At 41.8% G+C, this 21,648-nt stretch overlaps 1 protein-coding gene across 5 annotated transcripts in view; it reads left to right on the top strand.

Moving 5' to 3' along the window:
• The first annotated feature begins 12,570 nt into the window (after positions 1-12,570).
• Positions 12,571-21,648, top strand: part of ZDHHC2 (zDHHC palmitoyltransferase 2) — a 75,240-nt gene continuing 66,162 nt past the window's right edge. For 3 of the 5 annotated variants that reach the window (XR_013525560.1, XR_013525561.1, XM_035270205.3), the window contains exon 1: positions 12,571-12,944. Coding sequence is in view for 1 of the 5 variants with exons in the window: in XM_035270205.3 (XP_035126096.2) it covers positions 12,815-12,944 (130 nt within the window). In the remaining 4 variants the exon portion in view is untranslated. Of the gene's footprint in view, positions 12,945-16,618; positions 16,728-21,648 lie in introns of all 5 variants that reach the window. The other 2 variants (XR_013525562.1, XM_078347419.1) reach the window with 1 other exon arrangement.

Below are 21,648 nucleotides of genomic sequence, written 5' to 3'. Positions count from 1 at the left end.
GGAAAATGCATCTGGAAGAGCAAATGGAAATATCAATAAAGGAACAGTTTTACGGAGGTAAAACATGTGCTGCTTTGATGATAAGTTTCCAAAGCTCTTGCATACAGTCTACATCTTTTTTTGTCGTTGTTGAAAAAGTCTCATTCTGTCGCCCAGGATGGAAGGCAGTGGCACGATCTCGACTCACTGCAACCTCTGCCTCCCAGGTTCGAGTGATTCTCCTGCGTCAGCCTCCTGAGTAGCTGTGATTATAGGCACTTGTCACCATGCCTGGCTAATTTTTGTATTTTTAGTAGAGATGGGGTTTTACCATGTTGACCAGGCTGGTCTTGAACTACTGACCTCAGGTGATCTGCCCACTTTGGCCTCCCAAAGTGCCGGAATTACAAGCATGAGCCACCATGCCTGGCCACAATCTATATCTTTATACTAATAATTTACACCAGCAATATTTGAGGAATATATATTTTGGCATCAAAGCATTCACAGAAGCGTGTCCAGGTAGCCCACTAATTATGAATGATTGCTCTTTTAGACACAGACCTTCTGTGGTTTAGATCATGACAATTCAAACTGATTCTTGAATCTGGATATATAGGTTGGTGCAAAAGTAATTGTGTTTTTAACCACCAAAAGTACTGAAATTACAGGCGTCTGCCACCACATTAAAAGTAATTGTGTTTTTGCCACTAAAAGTACTGGAATTATAGGCGTCTGCCATCACATTAATGGCAAAAACCGGTCGGGTGTGGTGGCTCATGCCTGTAATCCCAGCACTTCGGGAGGCTGAGGTGGGTGGATCATCTGAGGTCAAGAGTTTGAGACCAGCCTGGGCAACATGGAGAAACCCCGTCTTTACTAAATATACAAAAAATTAGCCAGGTGCGGTAATGCATGCCTGTACTCCCAGATACTCGGGAGGCTGAGGCAAGAGAATCACTTGAATCTAGGAGGCAGAGGTTGTGGTGAGCCGAGATAGCTCTAATGCCCTCCAGCCTGGGCAACAAGAAAGAAACTCTGTCATAAAAAAAAAAGTAGTGCAAAAACGCAATTACTCTTGCACCAAGCTAATACACATCTCATAGCAAGTGTTATTTAAGCAGAGACAGTGTACAAACCAACAGGACATTTTCAGTAATACTTATACCAGTAGACCTCCTGATAAAATTATCTCCATTCAAATAAGAGATGTAGAAGCAGGCATTTTCTTTATTTGTACTATGAACTTCTCAAAGGCAAGCTTCTTGTTTTCGGTTTGGTTGGGCTGCTTTTTTTGCACACCGTATAACCATCACCTAGCACGATACCTAAAACACAGAAAGTCATCAAAATGTGTTGAATGGATGAATAGATGAGCCTATTAAAGGTCCATTTCACATGCCAGTTTCCCTATTTTCTTGTTGAGGTAATAAGAAATGGCTCAAGAAATGTTGGAAAGTTTAAGTAACTTGCTTAAGATCAAACAGCTAGCAGGTGACAGAACTATAATTCAAGCGCAGATGTTTCCATTGCAACCCTCCGAGGAAAACCAGACTCTTACACTGGTATTTCAGTTGTATTTCTAAACATCTAGCCTGAAATATGACCATTCCTTTGCAGTGCAAACATGATAAAACTTTATCTTCTCTTCACTGTCTCTGGAAACAAATTTAATGTTCTTCTGACTGAGAATGTTTCATTATATAGTTGACATGAAAGTATTCTTTTTCTGTATGAGAGAACATGATGGTAAAAATAATCCCACCCACCACCGCCTATTTAAGATGGAACTTCTGTACCGTTTTTTTAGTCTAACAGCGGTTGTCTCGAAGACGGTAGTCTTTCCAAACCCCCTCCCACCCCCAATCCCCACCCAGTAGGAGGATGGCTTTGTTTGTCCAACTGCCTAGGAAAGGGGGTGGCTCTATATTTAGTTGTGCAAAAGAACCAGACATCCTGACTGGCCGGCAGCGCTCAGGACAGTCCCATACAATGAATAATTGTCATGCTCCCAATGCCACAGCATCTTAGCCCCTGAGTGGTTCTCCTGCTTTTTCTAGGTTAGATCTTTCACCCAAAATCAACTATCCTGGGTATATTTAATATTTTTAATAAAACCTAACCATGACATTTTACTTGGCTCCCCCTGAGAATTTTAAATTCCTGGGCTTAGCTTCTTCAATTAAGCTTGCCTCACTTGGAATCTAAGTGAAAACAAGCTGATCATCTTGTGCTTGTGGTGGAGCGGGAGGAACAGCAGGCTAGGCATCAGGAGACCTGATTTTTGTATTTTAGTAGAAAATACAAAATGAGTTGCCCAAGGTCACACTGCTTGGCTTGTCGACATAGCAGTGTGACCTTGGGCAACTCATTTAATTTCTTTGTGCTCCTGTTTTCTCATCTGTACCATGAGAAAGGGTGGACACAATGAAATAATTTCTCGAAGCTGCAGCCCTAACACTCTCTGAGTAGTGGTAGAGCTAAACAAACCAGAGCCAAATGAAAGAGTTATTGTTAAACATTTGAAGGAATGATGGAGGAATAAAATCCCAAAAGAAAACTTCAGATATGACCTCAATTAATACCCAAATGGGATGGGCATGTGTAGACTCTTCTGAAGCAGAAATAACCATTCCCACTTCCCAACTCTGTGTCTCTTTTCTGCATCTTGCTTGGAGGTCATAGTCTCATGAAGGTTGTAGTTAATAGTAGATATGGCGGCCAAAGATGTTTTTCTTTCTTAGTTTATGGTGAGCCCGTAGAGTGTGATGAGCCCATTTACCTTGAAAGTCTTTCCCTTGGATTTCCTCTCTGCAGATTTTTCTTTCCCAAAATGTAGGACACTTGCTCCTTTGTGTCTTTCATGTCTATTAGCTAACTGGTCCCTGGGCCTTTCTCCTGGAATCTGTTTCTTCCTCTCCATTCCTCTTGCCATTGTCCCAGTTCAAGATTCCTTTTTTTTTTTTTTTTGAGATGGAGTCTCCCTCTGTGGGCAGGCTGGAGTGCAGTGGCACAATCTGGGATCACTGCAACCTCTGCCTTCCAGGTTCAAGCGATTCTCCTTCTTCAGCCTCCTGAGTAGCTGGGACTACAAGCGCCTACCACCACACCTGGCTAACTTTTGTATTTTTAGTGGAGATGGGGTTTCACGATGGTGGCCAGGCTGGTCTCAAACTCCTGACCTCAAGTGATCCACCTGCCTCAACTTCCCAAAGCCAAAGTGCAGGTGTTCCAAGCCCACTTTTTCTAGGTGGTTGCCTATCTGGTCTTAAAATTTATCATTATTATTATTATTTTGAGACAGAGTTTTGCTGTTGTTACCCAGACTGGAGTGCAATGGCATGATCTCAGCTCACTGCAACCTCCGCAATCTGGGTTCAAGCAATTCTCCTCAGAGAATTTTTGAGGAGAATTTTTGTATTTTTAGTAGAGATGGGGTTTCACCATGTTAGTCAGGCTGATCTTGAATTCCTGACCTCAGGTGATCCACCCACCTCGGCCTCCCAAAGTGCTAGGATTACAGGCGTGAGCCACTGCACCCAGCCAGTTTCAGACTATTTCTTATTTTTCTTTTGCTTCACTTTATACTCAGGGCACTGACCCCTGCAAACTACATTGCCCATGCTCTCATGCCATCTCACTTTCAGGTAAATTTGCAGCCTCTCTATCTCTCTTTTTCTCTTCCTCCTCTCTCTCTCTGTCTCAGGCCATGTCTCTAGTAGTGAGTAAATCACCACCAGGGTCCCCAACAACTACCAGGCAACACATCATTCATCTTGGCTGCAGTAACACCACCTTTCCTTTGTCCTTCCAGCCTTAGAGGTGGTATTGATTTTCTACAGCTGCTAATCTTTGTATTTATTTCACCTCATCATAATTGTTCCTTCAACTGTTCCAACATCTTTCAATTAGATTTCCTGTTTTAAATTCCTCCCATTGAAATCCCTAGAGTGATATTTCCTTCTAGTTCTCAAAATGGGCCTCTCAAGAAGAGAAGGCATTCCCTGCACAAGGAAAACATCCCTTCCGTTCTCCATGATGCAAACTCCTACGTATTTTTAAGCTTTAGCACAAATTCTACTTTTCTCTCAAGGTTTTCCTAACTATTCCAGGCACATTGAGTCACTTCTCCTTTGCTGCCAATGTACTTGGTGTATTACTGCAATGTGCATTTATCTTATTATAGAAAATGTTTCCACATTGGTCTCCTCACTAGTCCAGAAGCTCTTTGAAGTGAAAAACTAAATTTTTTAATTTGAATATCACCAACATCTGGGCACACAGCAGGCAATTAGTAAATGTTAAATAATATACTACAAAATTTTGAAAAATTTCTAGTTATATTTAAGCAGCCACAATAGGGTCATGATTCTTAAATTTTGCAAACATATCAGATACTTTAGTTGTTTTATAATGAAAACAGTTAGAACTGACCTCTTTATAAAGAAAGTGAATTAATAACTTTAGCTGAACTAGATATTTTATTTCAGTGTTGGCTGCAGTATAATTCATTGCCGGACTTATTATATTTCACCAAATAGTGGAATACTGATGTTTTATCTTCAGTTTCAGTCATTGGAATTTGTATTCAGGAATTTTGGAATTTATATTTCAAAATGCTGCTCATTAAAGAGTAATTATAAATTCCTATAATTAGGAATAGGTCACTAGTGTTACCACTGGAAGCATACACACACACACACACACACACACATACATCACAGCAGATATAAAGTCCAATTCTCCTTTTCTCTTCTTTAAAAAATATTTTAGAATGTGTAATTTCTACATGATAATTATATCAACATATTCTTTCAACAATTCACAAAGTGATTTTGACAAGTTGTCAAATCTTTTATGATTTCTGAAAGTTAAAAAATGGCATCTTTAACATTTTATTAAATTCAAGAGAAAGCTTTAAAAAACAAATATGTATTACCCAAACAGATTATTTGGTTTAAAGCATAAAATCCTAAATCTCTAATCATTTGGATTCAGAACCTTCAACATCTATACCGAATGTTTGAAAAACAAAAACACATGCTGTCTCATATTCCAGATATAAAGGCTATTGATATTCCACTACCAACCTAGCATTTCATATAACATGACCCATTACAAAAGAGAAATTTTTATCAACCAGTAAAATAATCCAAAGAAATTCAGAATACAGAGCACCTGAGTATCACTTGAAAATAATAATTTAAGGTCTTTGAGCTATAGAACCTAATTACACTGGATAAATTCTAGCTTATGGAAGAATCTCTGATGATAAAAATTTTTCTCTTACAAATGCGAAGCCAACATGCCTTTTTTGTTAAATGTCATCATTAAATATTTATTCTTTATTTTGCCTGCTCTTTTTGGAGGCTGGAGAAAACTGTTAAGACTTTTTTCCTTCTACAGTTATAAATTGCAGTGTAAGCCTGATCTCCAACTTACATTTAAAGTTTTGGACAATACTTGGAAACTTATTAAAATAAAATATTAGGCTGAGTTCAGTAGCTCGCACCTGTAATCCCAGCACTTTGAGAGGCCAAGGCAAGTGGATCACCTGAGGTCAGGAGTTTGAGACCAGCCTGGCCAACACGGTGAAACCCCGTCTCTACAAATAATACAAAAATTATAGCCAGGTATGGTGGCACGCACCTGCAGTCCCAGCTACTTGGGAGGCTGAGGCAGGAGACTCACTTGAACCCAGAAGGAAGAGGTTGCAGTGCTTTGAGATCATGCCACCGCACTCCAGCTTGGATGACAAAGTGAGACTCCATCTCAAAAAAAAAAAAAAAAAAGAAATTATTTGATGTCTTTTCTTTTTTTTTTTATTCTCCAGGGGAGTGTGTCTTGAACCAGAGCCAATGTGGGTTTGCACAAACCACTGGGCAAGACACATTAATTCCACCTCCGCTCACATCCGCTGTACAGAAAACCCAGCATGACTAATCTAGCCTACAATTTCACAGAGACAGAACTCAATATAAGCAGTTATTCTTCAGGTGCCCCAGTGATTACCTGCTCAACCAACAGAACAGAAAGTGTCTTAAAGACACTGCATAAAGAGAGACCACTCTTGTTTCAAGGCTGCAGTTATGCAACAATAAAGCTGTATCTTCAAGCACTGTTGGTTTAAATTCTAAATCTTACATTTAGCTTTTTGTAACGGAATTTGGACATAGATAGCATTCTAAGTTTCTCCATGCATATATTTTGAAAGTAATCATGTGTACCTAAGTCTCAGGTTGAAGAAATCTATGTACAGTGTTTTTTCTATGATCCAACTGGTACCTTACTCTTTTCTCCCCAAATCAACAGGTCTTTTATTGCATCATTTAAATATCATAAGTAGGTGTTAGGAATCATCTGGCATCTTGTTTCTGTAGCTGGACGACTGTTAGGTCTTATCCAGCAGCCTGCTGTACTGTTCCTTTTATAGAGACATAAATACAAACCACACATTTTCTGATATCCTTGTTTTTATTTAATCATCGCGGCTTTCTGAATCAAAGCAGCTGAATTTGCAGCAAGACCAATGTCACTTCCTTCAAGGGTTAATTCATCTTTCTGGGCTTGAGATACTGAACAAGCAACACCCGGCCTCCTCTGAACCCTGTGAATTTATTTTCACCCAGGAAATTTCGGATCTTGACCAGAGACCCATTCTTCTGGATAACAACATTGATGGAGAAGTGAGTACACGCAGAGCTCATCTTGTAACAGAAGCCCAGTGCGACATCCTTGACCATGTTCTGTGCATGATGATGCACAGTGCAAATGGCAGCCGGTTTCCCTACCATTTTTTGTCAATCTCAGAGCCTCATTTTTTTCTTTCCAAGGAGACTGATGTCTACATTGATGTAATTGAAGTCCCTCCGCAGGTTTTCTCTAGGGCCCTTCGCAATTACTGGGTGTCCCTTCAGAGTGATGTCTACATTTTCTGGAATGTGGACCGTCTGGTTGCAGAGAATGGTCTTCATTTTCACAGTAGATACAGCAAAAAGGCGGTTCTTTACTCTTTAGATTCATCTTCAAAGGAAGAAATCTCCTATACCAAAAACGTAAAATTGTTTTCAACTTCTGGTTACCTCTCATTTTTGTTTCTATAAAACAGTGAAGGAATTACTATATAGGAGACTTTTTTGTTTCTTATATTTACAAATATAAAGCCTTATGAATATTCAGACAAGACAAAATGTCTAGCCAGTTCTGTCCAGCAGAACTTTCTTCAACGATGGAAATGTTCTAGATCTGCAGCATCCAATGCATTAGCCACTAGCCACATGTGGCTACTGAGCATTTGAAATGTGGCTATTGCAACTAAGAAACTTATTTTTAATTCCATTTCATGTTAATTTTAACAAATTTGAGTAGGTGTATGTTGTCAGTGGGTACTTATCGGACAATGCAAGTCGAGAGAGTGTGATGTGAATGGCACCAAGTAAGCTTCTTCACCCCCAAATTTCTGTATCCCTATTTCTCAAGGTTCCTTCATCTCCATGAGTTGAAACTGACTGTTTAAGCAATGAGATGCAGAATGAAATTAAAACTACATGCCAGTCAGAGTTCTTGGTTGTAAACACAAGCCAACTCTAGTTGACTTACACAAAAAAATATTTTGCAGTTATTTAGACACTCCTCCAAAATCAAAAGGAAGCCTGGAGAATCAAGCTTGAGCTGGAAGAAAGGAAGCTGGTGAATGGCCAAGATCTTGCCACCATGAACAGTCAGCTGAGGATACCATTGCTGGCTGTGACATCCCTGGACAGTTGCCACTACACTGCAGAATTCTGCTGCCCTTGGTCACTCTCTGCTGGCTGTTCAACTCTTAACTCCACAATAGCCACTTCTAATAAACTCCAGTTGGACTTGGGCCATTTTATCACTCCTTAAAGATCCATGGTATAGCTGTCAGTCCATTGGAAGGAAATATCTGCTCACCTTTTGGGTTTATAGACAGTGCCCCTCCACATTTAGGGGCAAAGAAGGAAATCAGTGTAAGCAAAGGTATTTATTTCAATGAAATTTTTCTATTTTATTTCCAAAGAGATTGACCTTAGTGCCAATTCTAAAGAAGTGGATGCAGAATCAGAATGATTTGCTACATAGAAAGATGTTTTAAGTCTTTTAAATTTTTAATATGGTTGGTATTTTTTAATTAATCTTTAGCCATTAAATTATAATATAAAAATTATATAATTATAATTTTCTGTTGTTTTAAGACAGAGTTTCACTCTTGTTGCCCAGGCTGGAGTGCAGTATGATCTCGGCTCACTGCAGCTTCCACCTCCCAGGTTCAAGCAATTCTCCTGCCTCGGCCTTCCGAGTATCTGGGCATACAGGCTCCCACCACCATGCTCGGCTAATTTTTTTTATTTTTAGTACAGACGGGTTTTTGCCATGTTGGCCAGGCCGTTCTCAAATTTCTAATCTCAGGCGATCCACCCATCTCGGCCTCCCAAAGTGCTGGGATTAGGTGTGAGCTACCACGCCCAACCAATCATAACTAATTTTAATTAGTTACAATATTATTGGTCATGAAGCTATAATTCATATTTATAATTGCTTTGGTTAAGCTAACAGTTGATACTATTAAAATCTATGAAATCTACGGAGAAAAGGGTCAAGAGAGCTGCACTGCTTGGTGTGTGCCTACCATCTAGTGGCAGGACACATTAATGCTACTGTGCATGAAATCCTAGAGTGCATGAAAGGCAGGTTTGCCAGGGACAGTTTGCTCCACTTTACATTTTTCCCAATGTTTTGACTCAATCATTTGTAGAAAGAGACATCCTTAGACTTTGGAAATTATCTCCCATTTTATTCAGTATCATTACAGCTGAATTGCAAACATGAATCTCTGAGAGCCAAAACATATCTACGCATTAGTTCATTCCTACATTCACTAAGCACAATTCCTTTTATTTTATATTACATGTCTCCAGAAACAAAAAGTGGTTTAGGGATGCTATTATTCTCCCATGAAGAATGTTTTGACCACTATTATAAACACACACATTGACACTGGAGTCACTGATGTCATGGATTGCTGGCTTCTAAAGAGCTCTTCTCCCTCCAAAGAGTGAGAAGATTCAGTTTGAGAAAACAATGATAGAGAATCTATCAGTATTTATGCAGACCACTTTAGTAAGGATGGGAGTGCCATGAGTGAGTAAGACATACATCCAGACCTCTGCTTCATTCTGTCCAATCCTTCTAAGAGTTAGAACTCCTTGTAGTATTTGTGAAGTATCATACTCTGTTAGCAAAATCAAGACAATCAACTTCTTACATACATGAGACTAAGACAATCGACCTTATATTTAAAAGATAAATTCTTGTTGCAACGTTGCCCTCTAAGAACTCTTCCAAAAGGAAGACACAAACATCAAGCAGGTGTCCTAATAAAGTTTCTGGTAGGTGGTTTGGCTGAAAAGGTTGAGATGAGGTTGATGTAAGCAGCATTAAGGGAGATCTGTGCTCGCTAGAAGCGGGTGAGTCCATGGCTTTCTGGGCTTGGCTGGCATGCTATGTTTGATTCATATTATGCAAGAGACTATGTTAAAATGTTAATCTGAATCTGAAAGCAGGAGGAAGATTAGCTGTATTAACTATGAAAGCAAGGTAGATTTGGGGTTTGGGAACTGAAGAATTTGGGGGACTGGGCTGAAGGGAGAGGAGGAACGTTTAAGATTCCTTCATGGGGCAGGATATGATAATAAGAGTCCTGAAAGTTTGAGAGGTGAATGACGTTGCTAGACCTCTGAGTGCAAGGAGCATACAGGCAGAGGCCTAGTGAGGATGGAGTCAAGGTCATTAAGGGATGGGTGAACCCAGCAAGGGAGCCTTTCTCCTGTTCTCAGTCACTCCCCTCACTCGCCTTCCTGCCTAGCTGTCCACTGGCCCCTTCTCTTCTTAGTGTTGCCTTCTTCCTCCTTTGCTGTGGCTGGCTTTTTTCCACCCCTCCATAAATGGCTGTATCAGTTTAATCACAGTTACACATGAAACCTATAATTTCTTTTGCTTCTTGAACATCTAAATTAAAATTCGTGACTTGAATCTTCCATATTTCTAAAGAGTAAGTCTCTAGTGAAATTTCTTTTTAATTGTCTATGACCTTCAAATTATTTTTTCTGTTGATGTACAGTCCTAAAGAAAAAGAAAAGGAATCAAAGGCTCTCTATTCCTCAAAATAAAAGTTCTCCTTCCACTCTCATCAAAGTCCAGTATCTAGAGATTGGCTGCTCACCAAAGACCTTACATTTGTGCCTAAGTGCTTATGCCTAATTAGAGACTACGCAGAGATCAATCCTGTTATCTTGAGGCTTTAGAGATGCTTCTTCCTACTCCAGACTTTTTTTTTTTAAAGAGAACTTGAAAACCCCAGTAATAGTAGTATCCTTAAAATGGCAATAACAAAAAAAGGTTGAAATATTTCACAAATATTTATTACAAATAGGAACAACTGAACAACATCTTAGTAATAAAAATATGGCCTCCTTCAAAGATATGACCCCTGAGTACTTTTCCAAAAGGGTAAAAGATGTGAAACACGGCAAAATGCTGTTCCATTTCTGATTTCAAGACCCTGTAAGACAGTGAGAGGAGGAAAAGCACGGGGCACTGGAGCATCTAGGATCTATAGAGGCACTATTTGCACTTTCTCTGCTGTTTCCAGTATGGAAAATCCGACCCCTTCCTTTTCATTTCTTGATAGTCTCTACTGACTTTCAATTACTTGATTTGCTCATCTTTGTGAGGGTTTTTCAGTCCCAGAGGAACTTTTTTTTTTTTGAGACGGAGTTTCGCTCTTGCTACCCAGGCTGGAGTGCAATGGCGCGATCTTGGCTCACCGCAACCTCCGTCCCCTGGGTTCAGGCAATTCTCCTGCCTCAGCCTCCTGAGTAGCTGGGATTACAGGCACACGCCACCATGCCCAGCTAATTTTCTGCAATTTTTTAGTAGAGACGGGGTTTCACCATGTTGACCAGGATGGTCTCGATCTGCCGACCTCGTGATCCACCCGCCTCGGCCTCCCAAAGTGCTGGGATTACAGGCTTGAGCCACCGCGCCCGGCCCCCAGAGGAACTTTTAATTCCTGTTTTTACTCTCTTCTGATTGGGGGGCGCACAAGGTTAATATCCATGGAAAACGTTCAGGAAGCCAGACAAGTTACAATTTTATATTAATACACAGAATATCCAAAGAGAATATAAAATGCTACACCAAAATCAAGTGATTCACTGCGACATAGTATTTCTCTCCTTTCAATTATTTAATGTCCCACAGAAGCTTGACTGGCATTTTCTATGCATTTTTGAAGAGAAATGGAAAGAGATGTGGGGTGTGTGTAACGTAGTAGCTATTTCAGGAGAGATTAGCTTGTGTAATCCAGTCACAGAAGGATAATCGCAGACACCAGAGCTACATTTCTTTGACTGAATTCATGTAAATCAGTATTTTTTTAACTTCTACACATGAATAAGAAGTAATTTCATTCACTATGGTTGCTGTGTGGTGTAAATACACGTATTCACTAATGTTAAGAAAATTGTGCCTATTACGTACGGTAGTGAGGCGCATAATTTACAGACACTCATTGATTGAAGTGTTTCCCTGTGGAATCAGGTGCGTTCAGAATCAGATGAAGGAAAAACAAAGGAGGCATTCGTCTATTTTCCATTTCATGAATCATAAAATCAGAGGTTTGGTTTGACCACCTTTAGATTCCCCTTCGGAGTTCACTGGAAACCGCTTTGGAATCAGCTATCTACTAAGTTTGGAATTGCCACCACAAAAGTAAACACCGTAGTGAGGAGCGGATTGAGGAAAAAAATAAATACTCGGTGGAAGGAACCACCAGACTCTAGGGAGGGGACGGTGGGAACGGCCCCTGTCACAGTCACTCAATCATTTAGCCAAAGCGTCAATATTCTCAGAGCAAAGAACTAGTGTTTCTGACTCCAGGGGTGACTGGATTCACAACTAAAAATGCCTCTTCGTCGCTCTCCACAGCCCCTCCCACGCCAGGCGCCAGGTCGGCACCCCTTCTTCGCGGTGCATTTCTGCTTACCCCCAAAACCCGAGTAGTAAAGGGAAGCTCCTCGCGGCCCCCGCGGGTTCCCCAGGACCCGCAAGTTGAAGCGCGAGGGTTCCACGCCGGCTGCTGCGGGTACGCGGGCCTCAGCGCTGCGGACTTCCTCAGGGCACCTGGGTCGGGGCGGGCGCGGAGTTCCGCGCGCAGCGGCTTCTCCGCCGGCCTCGCCTCCGAACCCCGTGCGCTTCCCTACTTCCAGCGCGGCGGCGCCCGCGACCCCACTACCCCGAGTGCCGGGCTCCTGGGGAACGGTCGCCCCCGGGGCCAGCGCCAAGCAGCCCCCGCCTCCCTTGTCTTCCCGGAATCCAGGGGCCAAGCCGGAGGCGGCAGGGCCACAGTGGGCGCCCCCGAAGTGGCCCGAGCGAGGGCCCCTCATCCCAGTAGAGCCTGCTCGAGGGTACAGCCGGCCACGCCAGGGGAGGCGGCCGGGCGGCGGGGAACGGCGGGGGCGGAGCGCAGCCTCCCGACGACGCCGCCTCGCCGCCCCACTCCGCCTCCTCGTCCTCCGCTCGCAGCCGCCGCCTCCGCCGGGCTGAGGAGCCCGGAGTCTGAGGAGCCGGGAGTCCGCGGCGCCGGCTCGGAGCTGCGGAATGGGGAGTTAGCGCCACGGCGGCGGCAGTGGCCGCAGCGCACCCGGCCGCCGCCCTGGGGCCAGTCCCGCCGGGGGTGCCGGGCTCGCCCAGCCCGCCTCGGAGCCAGGCCCGCGGGCGGCGGCAGAGCTGGGCAGGTGGATGCGGCTGGAAGATGGCGCCCTCGGGCCCGGGCAGCAGTGCTAGGCGGCGGTGCCGGCGGGTGCTGTACTGGATCCCGGTGGTGTTCATCAGCCTCCTGCTCGGCTGGTCCTACTACGCCTACGCCATCCAGCTGTGCATAGGTGAGTGCGCCCCCGCCCCGGCGCCCCGCGCCGCCCACCCCGACAGTCCCGGGACCCTCAGCCTCGCCTCGGCTGTCGCCCCCCGGGTGCGCCCCGCCCGGGAGCCTCCAACCCGCCGCGTCCCCCAGGCCCCGGCCCCGCGGCCGAAAGCAGCCTCTGGGCAGCTCCTCGCGCACGCCCCTCTCCCTCCCCTCCCAACTCTGGGGTTACGGTGTCGCCTCCACCCGCACTCGCCGCCGAGCCTCCCGCCGCCTTCCGCTCACCGCCGCCGCCCCGGCCACACCCCCTAGAGGGGCAGACGGTCCCCCGGACCGCGGTGGAGAGCAAAGGCCGAGGCCGGCGGGGTGCGCCGGGGGCTGGAGGGCTCTGAGCTGGGCCGGGCCGCGAGCTGCGCCAGACCCGCGCGGGGGTGCTGGCCTCGGCGGCGGTGGAGCTGGATCCCTTGCTGGTTGGCGTCAATCCACTCGTTAAAAATTTGTGACAGCGCTTAGGGGTGTTTTTGTTGCCTTTATGATTTGAGGGCTGCCAGTTGGACACTTTTCTAGTTAAAAAGGATGTGGAGGAGGTGAGCTACTAGGAAGTATTTTCGAGGACATGTGCAACACACCAAACCATAATTTAGGTGTTTGAACAGCACGGAGAGAAAAAAGGTGATCGTCTGAGGTTTTTACATCCAGAGAGCCAAGTGGCTCCAGTCCGAGTTCTTGGTTCCCGAATTGGTGGGTAGGGTACTTTTAACGCTGAAGATTACAATTTTTTTTAAGTTGATTTTTATACACAAGTAGGGAGTGCAATGATATCGCTTAATGTAAGCTGGTTTCTACCTTCAGAGGTTTTGTGAAAACTAATGTGGGTTATCAGAAAAAGATGTTAAAACAGAGAATGACCTTTCTGCCAGTGACTTGTGAATGCTTTCTGTGTTTGGTGTTCCACCTAACAAAGTGTCTATGTTTTTGCCCTACCAAACACTAGCTTTGGGTGGGACAAGGGAAAAGATTAAATAGTGGCCTATTACATTGACCCTCTAATCTAAGCATTTTCAAAGCCTCAAGATTCAGACATAAAATCTTGTCTGAAGCCATCTCGCCTCAAAACGTTGCCCCTTGTGAGAAAGCCGTAATAATACATCAAAATCATCACTGATGTAAGTTTAAGGAGAACTAACTTTTATTTCATATAGTTTTGATAGTTTTAAATTTTGCTATTATTACTTGAAGGGATTTAGAAACAAGCTTAATAATAATTAAAAAAACCCCTCTTGAATCTGTTGTTAGGAAAAGATGAAGCTGTACAGGCATCATCGTGAGAATGCATTTAGGTATGTGGTGGTCAAATCATCTAAAATGTATGGGAAAGGACGGGCAGTAAATTTTGTGTTAACTGTTAATGTTAAAATAGCTTGCCTTATTGAGATAGACTATATAGGTTACATAATTGTTGGGAACCTTTGTTGTATTTCATTCCTTCACCCTCTTAAAAACAGTGAATAATATCAATTAATATAACCTGCAAAGAAGGGACATCCTGGAAGGCCTTCATTATCAAAATAGGCAGCTTATTCTCCTGTATTATTACATTAAGCTAAGAAGCTTAGCTTAGTACAGTGTCTCATGTTCATTTGGAGGAAGCATTTGAAGGCAAAGAGAGCTTTTCTGCCCTTACAAGGATGTCTGTGCCTAGCTGAGGTGCTACATGGCAGGTCTTACTATTATATTGGGTAGACAGGTGATGGGGAAAAAACTAAATGGAAAATTGCTATTATATCTGAATCTATGTTTATATGTCTTAAACTTTCTATAAGTTTAAGACAAATCTAGAGTATTCATAAAATCCACATCATTATTTTAGTGATGATTTTACTAAGAGGAAGAATGCCTCTTTTAAAACTGCCTAAGTGGCATGGTCTGATATTGATACTTTACCTATCACTTCTCGTCTCTGCCTACCTGGCACCATGCCTGTCTGCCTGGCCTTGCTGGGTAGTGCCTACCACATTGAAAGCAACAGTAAGTGGTCTTGAATAAACAAATAAATGATTCAGAGGCAATATCTCCTAGAATTTCAGAAAGTAGCTTTTGTATTTTTATTGCTGTAGAAACAACAAGTAATTGTTACAAACGATGTCGATTCTAGAGTTTTAAGAAGGATGAACAAGTTGAAACTGAATTTGATTCTAGAGACCATGGCAGTGTAGGAGTGGCAAGCTTTGCATAGCCTTGGTTGAGTGGGAAGTTGAAATGAACTGTACAGTTTCTTTATAGGCAGTTGGAAAGATGGCGACTAGTGTGACTGACACACAAAACCAGTCTCTGTTCCTTTTCACAGACAAAGCAAATGGAAATGCCAGCCCCCACCCCACCCCTAGCATTAATCACATCTCAGACTGCCCTGCCTTTTGAAGATTATTTTTCTTTTAGAAGTTGCCATTTACAAGCAGTTTTTCCAGATTTCTTCCATAAAACATTGGCCAAGGTGGACCAGAGTGTGGGGGTCAGGGACTGGGAACTGGATCGGGTAATAAATAGAATGAAAGAAACAGGGTGATTTGCCCTGGTCCTCCTTCCACATCTGCTCTCAGCTAGGGATGACCCTGAATGTAAATTATTCTGTGCCCTTTGCTGAATGAATTGCAATTTAGGAGTAGTGCTTATCCTGGTATCCTTGGAAACTGGAGATAATGATTCTCATTACAGTTAGTTTCTATATTTAACAACGTGGATGTATGTGGCTCTCTAGGCACTTTTTCAGTTAGCATAATTTTTGCTTAGTGTTTGTATTTTATAAAAATAACCTCTCTTTTTGGAATATGTGTATATGTAAAATATATGGGATGCACATATATTGTGTGAGAGTCAAGTATTTCTGGTGAAGTCAGCTTCCTATTCTGCCAAAGAAAAGATCACAAAAGACAGTTATACTGCTAACCATTTGGATTACGTTTATCTAGTTTGTTGATTAGGCTCTTCTATTCCTGTTCCTCCCCCTCCATCCTTCCCTTCCCTTATCACTCCTCTTCCCTCTCCCCTGTCCCTCTTATCCTTTTCTCCACTCCTGGCTTCTTTTGTGTCTTAACTGTCTTTTTCTCTTTAGTTATTAGCTTGATTTCCATCAAGTCAGATAAACTCAAAGGTAAAATTTATACAGGGAACTTTAGGATGCACCCTGACAGGGAGTAAGGGTGGTCTGCAGCCTCAGGCATGCTTGATTTAGTGGGCGCACGACATGGTTGAGGTGTGTTTCACAGATCCCTTATGGCTGCTGCTGTGTTAACTTTGCTCCTGGAAGAAGGTCACTGAAGTTTCCCCTTTTAAGTGCTCACGTTTACATTATTTTAACTCTTTCATGCCATTTTATTTAGGTATTTCAAATTTACTGAAAAGTTTCAATGGTACAAGAAACGTCCACATGTCCTTGTGTAACCATTTCAGTTACCATTTTTCTGAAATACATTAGTTTCTGGTTTCTTTGGCAGAGGCTATGGGGTATTTATTTATTTATTTCGAGACGAAGTCTTGCCCTGTCACCCAGGCTGGAGTACAGTGGTGCAATATCGGCTCACTGCAACCTTTGCCTCTTGGGTTCAAGCGATTCTCTTGCCTCAGCCTCCCAAGTAGCTGGGACTACATGTGCACGCCACCATGCCCAGCTAATTTTTTTGTGTGTATTTTTACTAGAGATGGGGTTTCACCACGTTGGCCAGGATGGTCTGGATCGCTTGACCTCGTGATTCGCCTGCCTCTGCTTCCCAAAGTGCTGGGATTACAGGCGTGAGCCACTGTACCGGTAGGGACATTTATTATGATGTTGCATACTAATATGGTTCTGAGTTTGCTTATGGTTTTAGTTAAGTCATTTTAAACAATCATGAAGATTGAAAAGCTTAGAGGGCATCCAGGCTAACTCCTCCTGTATTTCTAAATGAAAGAGTTAAACATTCCAGAGTTGCCACAAGTTCAGTGTTCTTTCTCCAAGTTACCTAGCAGAGGTGTCAGCTATGACTTTAGCTGCTGTGATTCAGATGTCCAAATGTCTCCTTTTCCCACCAAACCCCTCACCAAATCTCCTTTGCTGAGTAAAGTTAGCAACTCTTTTAACTTTGCTGTTGTTTACAAAGAGTTGACAGAGCTCTGAGAATAAGTCAACAGTTTTTACACAATGCTTTCAGAGTTTTAAAGGGCCTTGTAGTTTTGAGCTATACAGTAAATATTTTTGGTCTTATGATCTCTGTTCCAACCACTCAACTCTACTACTGTAGAGAGCAGCCATAGAAAATACTTTAACAAATAGGTGTGGCTTTTATTTAACAAAAGTGTTTAGCTAGCCTTGGCCCTTGGGCAATAGCTGGCTGAACTTGGGAATATATTAGAAGTTAGACCACTAGAATCTTGAGGTTTTACTCACAGTTTTGCTGTCTTTATTAATAAACATCCCTCAGCAGTGATCACACCCTATTATATATACTTAGGGATCAGTTTGAGAGATACACGGCCATGTTTTCATACTTTTAAACAAGCAAACAAACATCCCTAAGAACAAAATACATCAAGCCTCCTACTTGGATTCTGTGAAGTTATGACCTACCATTAATTCAAGGCCTTGGCAAGCTCAAGCATAGAGACTACTGGGGCTCTCAGTTGCTTTCCACCGTGAAATGAATTTGAGTTACACAGAAGAAGAAATGTATTCTTGTTATTGATATTTAAACTATCACTTTATATTATTAATATCTTGCTACTCCTGTTATTTAAACTATTACCATAAAAACTCTGTAGGACAATAAAGTATTTAAAAAGAAAGAGGCAGAAGATCTTGGGATTACAAATGTTTTATTAGGTTGATGCAAAAGTAATTGTAGTTTTTGCCTTTATTTGGTTTTGCCAACTATTTTAACTATTAAAATAGTTTAAAGTGGAATACAAGGCACACCCATAGTGATGCTTGCAAAACATTTAATGACTAAATCATTTTAGAAATTATTACATTGGCTGGCATGGTGGCTCACACCTGTAATCTCAGTACTTTGGGAGGCCGAAGTGGGAAGATCACTTGAGGTCAGGAGTTTGAGACCAGCCTAGCCAACACAGAGAAACCTCATCTCTACCAAGAAATACACATATTAGCTTGATGTGGTGATGTGTGCTTGTCCCAGCTACTCGGGAGGCAGAGGCTGCAGTGAGATGAGATCACGCCACTGTACTCCAGCCTGGGTGACATCTTGACACCCTGTCTCAAAAATTTTTTTTTAAAAAGAAATTATATTACTTGGTGGCAATATGATTCAAAATATATTAGTTTTGTGGCTTTTCTTGATATTGTTGAATATTTTAAAGATTTGAATTTATGTGAGTAGAATGATAAAAAACTCAACATTTCTTTGAATCCAGAATTCAGATGTATAAAATATGGTATGTTCCAAACTCTGGATCTGTGCTGCCATTTTACTTTAGCATAAATGATCAGGTCAAGAAAGAGCGTAAGAGAAAAGACTTAAGCTTTCTTGGTTCCATTTAGTATGTCAGAGACTTCCTTTACTTTTGACGTACTGGATAATGCGGCATTACTATTTGCTATTAAACCCTATTAGAGAGAAACATGCAAGGCAGTTAGCACAGTCTTAGCATGTAGAGGTGCACAATAAATGTTGAATGAATTAATCTCGTGGTTTCTACTTAGTCTTATTCAATTGTATAATGCAAATAAGTGAGAGAACAGGATCTAGGGGTCAAACCTCAGTTTAAGGTTTATTGTAGAAAGATTTCCTTGCAATTGCTTACTGAGAGTGTCAGCCATGCCATTAAATTGATACTTGGAGGAGTGTTTCCAGGAATTAAACAGAAGCTGATGGGATGGTTTCTTAAATCAAGATAATTAATTGTCTCTAGAGAAGGTGTGTTTCCATGAGGTTAGAAAGAAGGCAGCTTCTTAAGGGTTTGAGTAGGGTTCATTCAAAAACATTTATTTACCAGGCATTTCCCGCCACAGAAATGATTTAGAAGAGAACTTAATAGAGATCTTCTCCTAGTAGCCAAGAAAAAAAATTGCCTCTGGGAAAAAATCCAAAACCAAAGCTTTCTAGCTGACTTAGGCAAGAGGAGAGGGGTTGTCACCTTTCTGGATGCCATGTCCACAGCAGAGTGGTAGGAAAGCAGAAATGGAAAGCGAAACGTCTCTGTCCTAGATATGTGAATTGGCTGCTGGGCCAATGGAGAAGGATAAACAAGGTAGAAAGAGCTTTTGGGGAGCGTGTAAGGAGAAATGAATTTTAAGTCCTGTTACAGATCTTACTACATATATTTAGTGGTTGATACAGTCTCAGAGTGAGATTATAAGCAGCACAGTTTGCCTCTGCTGTAAAGTAGGAGGCTGTTTTAGCTTTCTCACTTCTTACCCAATGCTTGGGCCACTTTTACTCTGCTCTCAGCTCAGGGCCTGTACATGGTGGGTGAAACTGGGCAGGGAACTTCATGAATGCAACTCACTGAATCCATGGGAAGCCTGGAGAGCCTAGACTAGAAATGGACAGAAACCAGGGGCAGGTGGGTGAAGTAGAGCTGACATTACACCTGAGGAACAGCCTTTGGAAAGAGTGGCAGCCCTGGCAGCCAATCACCACAGAGCACTGGAACCACCTCTGCTCCCCCAGCTTGGTAACAGCAGGTCCAGTGTTCCAGCCTGGGCAGTGTCCAGTTGGCAGGGCTGGGGTGGTTGTGCCCACATCCCAGACTACATGATCCAGCGAACTCAGGTGTTTCATTTTTTTTTGTTACCATGGGGAGAAGTGTGCTAGTGGGGGGGAAAAAAAAAGACAAATTTATTTCAGAGATGAGTATATATGGGGGCAAGAGATTGGCCATGAGATAGTCCTCATCTATTTTTTTTTGTTTTTATTTTTTATCTTGATGGAGAATTTGTGATTTTCCTTCTCATACTAACATTTCATAATTTATGCTGCTGATTTATACTACTTCGTTTTGGCAGTTGTATCACATCTCCCAGCCCTTCTCTTCTCCAGGAACTGGTGGATTAATGGGTCCCCAGGGATTCCAGCACTGTTCGTGATGAGTGTAGATATTCTATCTTGTCTAACTTGCAAAATGACAGATTAGAATATGGTATAGATTCTTAATGCTGTCTGTTGGAAAAACAACATATCGAAGATCATTAGAAAAACATATTTAATATGATGTGGAATTCTGTTATTATATATTACCATTTAGAAATACTACAGAGAATTTATAATTAAAGCATAAAATAATTGAATGAAGTTTTTAGTAGTCCATTAGAAAATTGTTTAAAATTTTTTCCCAATTCCTTTAAGGGAATTTTATTATAATTGTCTTAATTATTGTTTCAGTCAAATGCCAAAAGTGAGAAGAGTGAAATTATCAGCGCAGGGGGTAGAAGGAGGGGGACATTGGGGAGGAGGTAGATGCTCTGATTTCTTTTCTTTTCTTTTTTTTTTTTTTTTTTTTTTTGAGACGGAGTTTTGCTCTTGTTACCCAGGCTGGAGTGCAATGGCGCAATCTCGGCTCACCGCAACCTCTGCCTCCTGGGTTCAGGCAATTCTCCTGCCTCGGCCTCCTGAGTAGCTGGGATTACAGGCATGCGCCACCATGCCCAGCTAATTTTTTGTATTTTTAGTAGAGACAGGGTTTCACCATGTTGACCAGGATGGTCTTGATCTCTTGACCTCGTGATCCACCCGCTTCGGCCTCCCAAAGTGCTGGGATTACAGGCTTGAGCCACCACACCTGGCCTGATTTCTTAAGAACAATAGGATAGCTGTAAAGAAACCAGACACGATTGCTTGAGAATTTCCCTTTCACAGTGATAATGTCATGTTTTATATCATTTATGTAGCATTTTTCCTAATTTGACTGTTTATCTGGCTGTGACTTTTAAATTCAGTTATAAATATTAGTGCCTGAAGTGTTATAAAATCCATTTTTATTTGAGAGATACTCTTAAGCAAAAATATATGCTGCATTTGTCATCTTAGCACTTCACCCCGAAATGCATACTTAATGGTAGTTCATTTTAGATATGTTATTGATTGGATTACATTTTTAAAATGCAAATGAATAAGTGCTTTTATAGATGGCTGGGTTTTATTTCTTTGCTAGTATTTCTTTTTGGTATCCTGAAGCTTCTCCTCATGTGAAGTGTACAATTAAGCATTCCTGCCATACTTAAATTGATTGGGCCTTTTATTCATGAGCATTGCCACCCCAGAGGAACAGAATGGTACCGAGGAGTTCATTAGCAAAATACATGCTAAACAATTAAAAAAAAAACAAAAAACGCATTTTCTCTAAGTCCTTTAAAACCAAACATCCAAAGAATAAAATAGTTTCAAGGTAGTTGTCTATCTCCGTGATCATCTTATAAAAGATATAATCCTTATAAAAATAAGTTCACATAGTTTCAAGAATTGTATTTGATTATTATTCAGTGAAACTTGAGAAACCAGAATGGCTTTATCACGACTGCCTATTTTCTTATGTACAGTTAAAATTAAATTCTGTGTCTGTGTTTACTGCATTATGTGAGTGGATTTTCATAGTATTTAAAGGGTATGTATGGAGTAGGGTGACTTAAAATTCAAGCTGAACTGTGTCCCTCATCCATTTGTATCCCATGGGTCCTCTCAAAGAGGTAGGTAACTGAATCTAAGTATGGCTTTTCACCAGATTTGTAGGGATGT

Source organism: Callithrix jacchus, chromosome 13 (genome assembly GCF_049354715.1).
Source record: "Callithrix jacchus isolate 240 chromosome 13, calJac240_pri, whole genome shotgun sequence".
Lineage (NCBI taxonomy): Eukaryota > Metazoa > Chordata > Mammalia > Primates > Cebidae > Callithrix > Callithrix jacchus.
The sequence above is the reverse complement of the archived record's forward strand: the minus strand, read 5'-3'. Positions and strand labels throughout refer to the sequence as shown.